General features: G+C 38.8%; 1 protein-coding gene across 4 annotated transcripts; it reads left to right on the forward strand.

The window, feature by feature from the left end:
- The first annotated feature begins 851 nt into the window (after positions 1 to 851).
- asphd2 (aspartate beta-hydroxylase domain containing 2) lies at positions 852 to 10,025 on the forward strand. Of its 4 annotated transcripts, XM_052093683.1 has the most exons (5): positions 852 to 993; positions 2,385 to 2,543; positions 2,628 to 3,816; positions 6,880 to 6,993; positions 8,830 to 10,025. In XM_052093683.1, the coding sequence occupies exons 3-5, from the start codon at positions 2,916 to 2,918 to the stop codon at positions 8,937 to 8,939; spliced, it is 1,125 nt and encodes a 374-aa protein (XP_051949643.1). In that variant the 5' UTR covers positions 852 to 993; positions 2,385 to 2,543; positions 2,628 to 2,915; the 3' UTR covers positions 8,940 to 10,025. The 4 variants fall into 4 exon arrangements, with proteins under 4 accessions (XP_051949643.1, XP_051949645.1, XP_051949642.1 ...); XM_052093685.1 differs by lacking the exon at positions 2,385 to 2,543 and having other exon boundaries at positions 935 to 973; XM_052093682.1 differs by lacking the exons at positions 852 to 993; positions 2,385 to 2,543 and adding an exon at positions 1,016 to 2,019.
- Positions 10,026 to 10,249: the final 224 nt, after the last annotated feature.

Below are 10,249 nucleotides of genomic sequence, written 5' to 3' on the forward strand. Positions count from 1 at the left end.
TCGCTGTTTCTTCGGTGTCTCACGGAGGACTGGCACATTTGTATACACTCATAAGAGCTTCAGGATTCAAAAATGCATGCCGAGACACTTGCGTTCTGTATCAGTCGTTGCACTGTCTAGATTGTTTTTGTTTTGTTTTTTAGCGCAGGTGTCATAAAGATTTAACATTCTGAACAAGTTCAGGTTGCAAAGTGGTGACTGTTATAATGTTTAACATTATTCCAGATTGTTCTGCAACAAGCAAAGTTTCAGGGCTTGATAAATGGCAATGTTGTTTTCCTTTCTGCTCTAGTGTACTGAGGGGCCACCGTGGTTTATATGTTTACTTTTACGAATGTAACAAAAAACTCCAGATACATGAGTTTTGATATACTTCAAGACATGAATATATTACTATTGTATAACAAATCCTCAAAGTAATAATACAAATACTGTATCATATTATAAATGACAAACTGGACAACAATAAATAATTGTTGGGTAATAATATCAATAAAGAACAACTGAATTCCAAAATGTTACTGGGCGAAATAGTAGGTTTTGCACATAAAATTAAAATAAAAAAATGTGTTTTGTAAAAATATATGTAGGTAAAAGGAATATATATTATCACTGTGTTGTGGAAAAACTGGAAAACATGCATTCATTATCTTTAACAATATTTTTATTTCATTAAACATTTTGAATGTACTTGGATACAATGGTTGATAGGTTGAATTTAAAATTATGATTTAAAATACATTTTATGTAATTTGTTAAGCAAACATTTTCGAAATGGGGCCCTGGCTTGGTGGGATGCTTGGGGCCTCAGAAATCGTAACCCCGCCCCTAGCTATGACAACGCTTAACCATGTGGCAGAAGTGTTCAAGTGGGATTTTATCCTGTCCCCTCCAAATCTGATTAGTTCGTGATTACTTTGGTCTTGTTGTGCATCAGTGTTTACCTTTACAACCACTGTAAGAAAGGCTACAGGTACGTGGGCAGCGAAACAGGTGTTACATCCCTTCTATGCGGTTTACGACGTGGGCATCCTAAGCGTCAGAGGAAATATATATTTTAAAATCAATTTAAATGAACGCAAACTCATTATTATTATCATCCGCGTTGATGTTGTAAGTAGAAACAGGTATTCCTTTTGATTTTTATTGATCGCGGTCTCGACTTTCGACCCGTTCGCGGCGTGAGCTTACCCGAGACGTGACATTTCAACGCTGCGCGCTCCGGTTCGGAGATATGTAGAACGTGACGTCTCCGGGGTTTTAAACATCACAAAACAGTTGGAGGGCCATTGCAGCCTATTCCTTTTAATTGTTATTTATCGCGGTCTCGACTGTCCACCCGTTCGCGGCGTGAGCTTACCCGAGACGTGACATTTGAACGCTGCACGCTCCGGTTCGCGGAGGTACATGGAAGTCTATGGGACTGCCCTGCGCGTCGAAAAATGACGCCAAAGGTGTACCCGGCGCGTCAATATGCGACGAAACTGCCCGAAGCGTCCGTACGTGACGAGTCGGGGTGAGAATGTGTTGAATATTATGATGATAAGAAGGGACCGTTCACACCGAACGCGTTGTTGCGTCCGTCCGCGCTGTTTTTCTTTGTAAACATGCCTCTTTTTTCCGCTTATCGCGCTGGAACGCCGCGTTTTGAAGGCGCTTTGTCACTTTAAAAGAATTTCGCGTCTCGGCATTTCTGCGAAATCATTTGTGTCGCTCTTTTTAACGCAAGAACGCTACTAATTAGCCGCATTTACAAGCTTTGTTATTTAAACGACCATATTTCACCACTATAGTGACGAGACGACGGACATCTGTCGTGTTGTTTTCTGCCAGGCTGTCCTCAGCATTATGAACGTCGCTTGACAGTGTTTTACGGACATAAAGGCAGGATTAGAAACCGCAATGACTTGAACCCATAAGGGAGGTGTCTGAGAGAGAAGTATAGAGAGGGGCAGGAATATTGCTAGTGACTGGGCGGAGCAGACGCTGCAAATCTGCCTTCAAGTGTCGAAGCTGTCGGTAAGCAATTGAATAGCCGCTTTGAGATGTCATTTGCGCATTGATGTATCTTTGCATGCTGCGTTGGGTGGCTGGGATTCCTCATTCTTTGTGCTAACTGCACGCGTTCTTTGTAAATTTCATCTGTCTTTGTTGACATTTGATCTGTTTTCCATCTTTCTTATCCTGTGGGATTGTATTCCACCTGGAACATCTAATGCAACAGTAACAAAACAATTCCCTGTTGTCTTTGCATGTCTGGCATCTGGGCTCTAGAGTCAAGTGTGTTCATGTAGATTTGTCTTCTAGATCCTTGTCTGTGGTTGGGGTTTGTTATCTGCATGCATGTGTATTTATATTCTCCCTTGACTCATGATTTTACAAAGTGCAATGCGGAGGTGTGTTGCAAAAGCTGAATTTCAAATGCACAGCCTGTGTGTGTGCTGCGGTCCCTATGAGTGCTTGGTGTGTGGAGGCGGGGAATAAGCTGGAATGTGTGTGGGTGGTTTATCAAAATTATCAAGTGGTCAAACCAGGCTGTCCAGGTAGGTGTGATGCTGTCTGCACTGTGTCATGAAATGTCCTTTCATATCTCCTTAATCTTGACTCATTCTCTTTCTGTCTCCCAGGTGCCCTGGAGTGCACTGTGTCTGTGTTATCCTGCTCAAGGTGCAGCTGAGATATCTCACAGTCAACATTTCCAAATAAAATGCGGTCACCACATGATCAAATTAGACTGATCTTACAACAGGCCAATAAGCTGTTCGATGACTTGGCAATATGAAAATGGACCTGAGGTGCTCTAAGGAAAAAGGACTTTTAAAAGAAGAGTCAAAGGCTGCATCGCCTCATTGAAATTCCAGATCAAGCACTCCCATGTAAACCACTCGTATCCATATGCGTGTTTGAGTTAGTGCATGTATGTAGGGATGGAGTGGTCTTTAGAGCGAATGAGGGAGTGGGTGGCAGGTGGCATGCAGTCGGCACGGGAGTGTGAATCCAGCGCTCTGGGCACTGCTCTTTGTCTCGCTCTTCTGTTTATCTGGTATTGCTACCGTGTGGGATGCGAACATGCTGCCCCTTCTCTCCGTGGCAGCTTCACTCCAGAACGCCGCGGTAGTGTTGTGCCCGGTGGAGTTCTGGCCTCAGACCTCTCGCCCCGAGGAGGCTTGTTGAAACTCCATCAGGCCAGCGGCGGGAGCAGAGTCAGTGAGGAAGAACTCAATGGCTTTGTTTACTGCCAGACACCCGAGTGCTTCCGTTGCACCAAGCCTGGCGAGGGCCTGAATCAACGGCTCTACCACAGCCTGCAAGAGTATGCCAAACGCTACACCTGGGCTGGGATGGGTCGTGTGCACAAGGGCGTGCGTGAGCAGGGGCGCTACCTACTCTGCAGCCGCCCATCCATCCAGAAACCAGAGGTCTTTTTCCTGCCAGATCTTCCCTCTGCTCCCTTCTTCTCACGAGAGGCACAGAAGCATGACGTGGAGCTTCTGGAGAGAAATTTCCCTGCACTGCTGGCTGAATTTGAGAGCGTGTACCGGCTGCCGTCAAATCGAACTAGCTCCTCACTTCCACCAGGCTGGAAGGTTAATAGCACACCTCGAGGCCAGTGGTGGACCTTCTATCTCGTGAACCAGGGGACTCCAATGGTGCTGAATGCCAGACGTTGTCCACGAGCATGGAGGGTGCTAGGGCAACTCCGTACCTTTATTGCTAATAACGTGTTTGGCAATGCCTGCTTCTCAGTGATCAGTCCAGGAGCCACTATTACTGAGCACTACGGTCCAACCAATGTACGCCTTCGATGCCACCTTGGTAAGATAGGTGTAATTATATGTACACTACCAGTCAAAAAGTTTGGGTTAGGGTTAGTCATTACTTATAATTATTAGCATTAATATTATTTAGCATTTAGAATCATAGTAAAGTAATAAAACCTATGAAATAACACAAATCGAAGTATGGGAAAGTTAAAAATATATTTTTTAGAGCTGTCAAACTAAAGTTTACTAAATCTAACTTTTTAATAGCAATGAACTAATTTACCATTAATACAGCATAAACTAGCATTAACACTGGTTGGATGGGTGGAACCCAACCTGATCACACACACAGTGATTCGGTGTCAGTGAAAAAGTGATGGGGAGAGGAGCTTTTAATGCTATTTGTTGTACTAAACAAGCCCAGATGTGACTTCATGTACTCTGCAGCCTCTGTAAGGCGCAATTTAATTACCACAAAAGCACATCAAGTCTTAAATTACACGAAAATGCAGAACAAGATGTTGTGTTTAAAAGCTTTTTGTGTGGAGTCCAAAGCTCTGCTTCATGCTGACGTTGACATCATGTGTATATATACACACACTGGTGGCCAAAAATTTGGAATAATGTACAGGAAATTGGTAGGAAATTGGTACTTTAAGTGGCATTCAAAGCATTCAAAGCATTGATGACAAAGTATAGTCAGGACATTACTGATGTAAAAACAGCACCATCACTTTTGAAAAAAGTCATTTTTTATAAAAATCTAGACAGGCCCAATTTCCAGCAGCCATCATTCCAACACCTGATCCTTGAGTAATCATGCTAAATTGCTAATTTGGTACTAGGAAATCACTTGCCATTATATCAAACACTAATGAAAGCTATTTGGTTCGTTAAATTAAGCTTAACATTGTCTTTGTGTTTGTTTTTGAGATGCCACTGTATGCAATAGACTGGCATGTCTTAAGGTCAATATTAGGTAAAAAATGGCATAAAAGAAACGGCTTTCTCTAGAAACTCATCAATCAATCATTGTTTTGAGGAATAAAGGCAATACAATGCTTGAAGTTGCCAAAAAAAATCATACAAAGGTGTACACTACAGTCTTCAAAGACAAAGGACAACTGACTCTAACAAGGACAGAAAGAGATGTGGAAGGTCAGATGTACAACTAAACAAGAGGTTAAGTAAATCAGAGTCCCTAGTTTGAGAAATAGACGCCTCACATAATAAAAATAATACATTTTATTTGTAATACGCCTTTCTCAGACTCAAAGCGCTACAGCATGTACAGAACAAAATAATCAAACATGTGAATAAAAATATATATAGAAGTATCAAAAATGAAAAAATACATAAAAAATAATACAATTATGAATTGAAAACTTGACTAAAAAGACGTGTTTTAAGAAGTTTCTTAAAACAATCCACAGAAGCAGCATCCCTAATAGATGAGGGTAGTGTGTTCTATAACTTAGGCGCGTTATAGGAAAAGGCCCTTCCCCCCATGGTTTTTAATTTACAGCGAGGCTGACACAGAGAGAGAGAGCCAGCAGAGCGGAGAGAGCGAGCGGGAATGGATGAAGTAACCAAATCACAGATGTAATCTGGAGCCAACCCATTACTGCTTTATAGGTTAAAATCAGAATTTTGTAATCAATACATGGCTGAACTGGAAGCCAATGCAGTTGCTGGAGCATGGGTGTAATGTGATGTCCTCAGCTTATAGCTTCATTAAATTCTACCCACTCAACACCAGTTTCATGTACAACAGTAAAGAGAAGACTCAGGGGTGCAGACCTTATGGGAAGAACTGCAAAGAAAAACAAAAAGAAAAGGCACAGAAACAGATATTGGACAACAGATAATTGGAAAAGAGTGTTATGGATCTTAACCCCGTTGAGTTTTTGTGGGATCAGCTAGACTTTAAGGTGTGTGAGAAATGCCTGACAAGACAGTCACATCTATGGCAAGTGTTACAGGAAGTGTGGGGTGAAATGTCACCTGAGTATCTGGACAAACTGACAGCTAGAATGTCAAGGATCTGCAAAGTTGTCATTGCTGCACGTGGAGGATTTTCTTTTGAGAAATGTTTTATTTTTTTAAATTGTACTAGTAATTTTTCACTTTATGAATGTCCTGACTATATATTGTGATCAGTTGAATGCCACTTTGGTGAATAAAAGAACCCATTTATTTCCATAAGACAAAATCTGTACATTATTCCAAACTTTTGGCCACATACATATATATATACACAGGGTTGGAAAGGTTACTTTTGAAATGTATTCCACTATAGATTACAGAATACATGCTGTAATTTGTAATGTATTCTGTTAGATTACTTAAGGTCAGTAACATATTCTAAATACTTTGGATTACTTCTTCATACACATGTTAAAAAGACGTTCTATGAAAACCTAAATATCTTATGCAGTGTTGTTTCTTAAACAAGATAAATCAAATAGATCTTGTTTTAAGAATTTTTAGATATTTTTACAAGAAATCAATACAATAATTATTATCGAGAATAAGATGTTTGCCATAATATCAAAGATCTTACTAGAAAATGAAATTATGATCCAACGTGAATTTTCTTGATAAAAAAATATGATCGTGTCTGGTAACATTGATAGAAATAGCATTTTAGCTTAGCATAAAGCTGACAATTTACACAAGGTTTATTTCTGTTTCTTCTGCTTCCAAACTTACTTCAAACGTACTTCTCTGTCTGCTCGTATGAATGTAACACATCTTAATAAAATGTTTCACTGCTGTTCAAATGAACTTTGGATCACATCATTTATATGTATAAATGTTTTCCATCTGAAAGGACTAAATATTAAATGAAACAAATGACTTTAAAATGCAAAGCAATCTCTTTAGTAATCAAAATACTTTTTGAATGTAACTGTATTCGAATACCAATGATTTAAATCGTAGCTGTAGTGGAATGCAGTTACTTATATTTTGTATTTTAATTGCATAATCCCGTTACATGTATTCTGTTACTCCCCAACACTGTATGTATATATATATATATATATATATACATAAGAGCAGTGTCTAAGAGCCTGTTTTAAGGTTTTAACAGCCATTTTCCATGTGTGTGCAGGACTGAAGGTGCCCTCTGGTTGTGAATTGATAGTTGGTGGAGAGCCGCAGTGCTGGTCTAAGGGAAGCTGCCTGCTGTTCGATGACTCTTTTCTTCACACTGCATTTCATGATGGTGAGAGAGAAATAATGTGCAGTAGAGGATGTGTATAAGTGTTAAATTTAAAGGAATATTCTGGGATCAATACAAGTTAAGCTCAATCGACAGCATTTGTTGCATAATGTTGATTAACACAAAAATAATTCCAACTCGTACCTCCTTTTAAAAAAGCAAAAAAGTTTAAGAGCTGTAAAGTTGTTTAAATAGTTTTTTATGGTTGTTTTAGGGTTTAAAGCATTTTGTTATCATTGAAAGTTTTAAAATTGGCAATAACTTTACACAGAACATTTTATAAAGTGATTTTATCACACTAAAATCATGTTAACATGCATTTTGTTTATGTCTTGTGGCTATACTTTTGAAACAGTGAGTATTTTAATGTTTACTTATTGGCCTCCATTCACTTCCATTGTAAGTGCCTTACTGGAACCATGATTTTTGCTTCTTCTTTTATTTTAAATTGAGAATAGGTGGGATGAGTCTAAATATTTTTTTTTTGGTAATCAACATTATGCTACAAATGCTGTCGATTGAGCTGAACTTGTATTGAATATTCCTTTTATACATTAAGAAAATGATAATCAGTATTTGCACTTAATGGAATAGTTCACCTAAAAATGATTATTCTAATACATTTACTCACCCTCATGCTGTCTCAAACTAGGATGGCTTCTCTCTTCTGCGGTACACAAAGAAAGATATTTTGAATAATGTTAGAGGTGTTTTTCCATACAAAGCATGTCAAAGGGAACAAAACTTTCAAGCTCTGGACATAAAGGCAGCATAAAAGTAATCAATCCGATTCAAGTGTTATATTCCACATATTCTGAAGCTAAATGCACAGTAATCTTGGCATCTGCAGGCTCCTTGGCACATTACACACATTGTTCACACACTTTCTCACACTTGCACAAAACTCTGTACACAAACTATACACAATGTTGCCAGGATTGTGCAGGTTAAAATGATAGTTACAGGTTGAATTTGTTTTTCCAGATTACTTTTAATATGTACCGAGGTCACCAATAGGCTGATGGTAAACACTAGGATATATTAATGCAACGTCTCGAATGTACTGATGTAGAATTGAGTACCTGGCAACTACGTCAAAGCATCACCATCTTGAAGCCTGCACTGTGTTCCAAATGGGATCACTTCAAATTATGGTAGCCAAGCTGTAGGGTCATTTCAAACTGAATTTCAAATAAAAATGACTTAAAAAGTGAGTTACAAATGACTGTTATATTTGAGCCCTCCTAAGCCCTCATGGTGGAAAGTGAAGTCTTAGGAGGTAATAGGGCGTAGGGATGATCACTTCTGAATGGAACGCACCCCTGGTTGATGGGTCCGCATGAGTGCAAGGGTTTGCTTGCAAGAAGTGGTGTCATCATTGCATTGCCATCAAGACAGTTGTCAACATTTAGAGTGAATAAGGACTTACATTTTGCTTTGTTTCTCTCCCAAAGCTATCGTATGGCTTTTGATGACTCTGCATATACCACTCAAATCGGATGGATTACTTGAGTAATGGATGAAACCTTAATGTGCTATTTGGAGCTTGAAAAATTGTATCCCCATTGACTTGCATTGTGTTATAAAAGAACCAAAGACATTCTCCAAAATGTCTTTGTACTCTGCAGAAGAAACAAAGTTATACAGGTTTTAAACATTATGAGGGTGTCTAAATTATGAGAGAATTATTATTTCTGCATGAAAGTTTCCTTACTGACTTATTTAGCATTGGCAACATCCTAGCAATGTGGTGTCGCAGTGGAACCACTCATATTTAGTTCTAAAAGTAATCTAGTTGGTGATTACTATTGACCTTATGAATTACATTTCTGTGCTTAGGTCCTGCAGAAGATGGTCCAAGAGTTGTATTCATGGTGGACCTCTGGCATCCAAATGTGGCAGCAGCCGAGAGACAGGCACTGGACTACATCTTCACCCCTGGACGCTGAGAGTGGGAAGGAGAAAAAAACATTCTGTTGAATAAACAACATGGGAACTATGATAATGACAAAGTTCAGTGAGTGCAATGGGAAAGACATACAGTAATCACATTGGTAACACTTCCTCTTGTATATGTACTTTTCTAGTATACAACTGTCCCTCATGGCACTGCAACAGTAGAGAATTTTATGTACAATCACTGTTGGACATTATCAATGTTTACAGACCACTTTAGCAAAAACCTTCACATAACTTTAGCTTGAGACAAACCCTTGAATTATTAGGTTGAATAAAGGTTTAGTTAGCTGCAATTGGAAGGGTCTCATTATATCCCATGATTATATTTTCACCTAAAGCATTGATAGTCAAATGCACATGGAAATGCACTTTTTTCCAACACTGGTTGCTATAGGCAGGGAGGATTGTATAGGAAGCACAGTACATTGTTTGGTCTTACATAAACAGTCGTAAAATTACTTATATGGCATTGACAGAGGATTTGACATTTACAGCAAAGGTACCTGGATATATGGCAGAGATGTTACGTGAAAGTAAGCATTACCAGCTATTGGGTAAAATGTCCTTCATTAAATGCACTAGTGGCAAGTTATTTTGCCATTCCTAAGCCAGGGTCGGATCATTCCGTTGACGAAAAAGAACAGCACTTCAAATCAGCCTGCTTTCCACTTTACTCTTTCCTACCCTGAATATTCCAATAAAATCAAAACACCTATCAATCGCTTTGTATTTCTGTACAACAACAGTGGGACACAGTGCTTGCTATTTTTTGGAAAACAATGTTATGGCTGTTTATATGTGCTAGGTTAAACCTTCTTGTGCTTTGTTGTACAGCTTGTAAACAGAGCTTTAGTGGTTGTCACATTGATATTGGTGCATTCCTTTTGTAAGACGACAGACAGTTTTGAGACAGTTGACATTTGAGAAGTGAGAAGTGACATTTTATATCATTGTGTGACTTTTGGAGTTGCAAATCAATTTTATGATGTTCCTACTTCCATGTTTCCAATTGTGTGCCATGGACTCACTTTGCAATGGACGAGTAATTCTGTAGATTTAATAAAGAACTAATTTAATATGTGGCAGTTGGATTCTGTTCTTGATGTCATGAATTTTGTATTTAAATATTTCCATGCATAACATAAACAATGAGATATTGTATTGATGCAAATGAGGTTTTGAATGTGTGTGTGTGTGTGTGTTGGTCAGGTTTTGCCTACATTGTGAAGACTAATTGTCCCCATGAGGAAAACTTATTAATAAATATTAAAGTAACAAGTTGGATAATTAGAATATTTGT

Source organism: Xyrauchen texanus, chromosome 27 (assembly GCF_025860055.1).
Source record: "Xyrauchen texanus isolate HMW12.3.18 chromosome 27, RBS_HiC_50CHRs, whole genome shotgun sequence".
Lineage (NCBI taxonomy): Eukaryota > Metazoa > Chordata > Actinopteri > Cypriniformes > Catostomidae > Xyrauchen > Xyrauchen texanus.

Excerpts from the sequence above, each read along its gene's own strand:
- asphd2 (XM_052093683.1), top strand. The coding sequence starts at position 2,916 with ATGTATGTAGGGATGGAGTGGTCTTTAGAGCGAATGAGGGAGTGGGTG. Across the intron at positions 3,817-6,879 it reads ACGCCTTCGATGCCACCTTG|GACTGAAGGTGCCCTCTGGT; the intron begins GTAAGATAGGTG and ends ATGTGTGTGCAG. Across the intron at positions 6,994-8,829 it reads TCACACTGCATTTCATGATG|GTCCTGCAGAAGATGGTCCA; the intron begins GTGAGAGAGAAA and ends TTCTGTGCTTAG.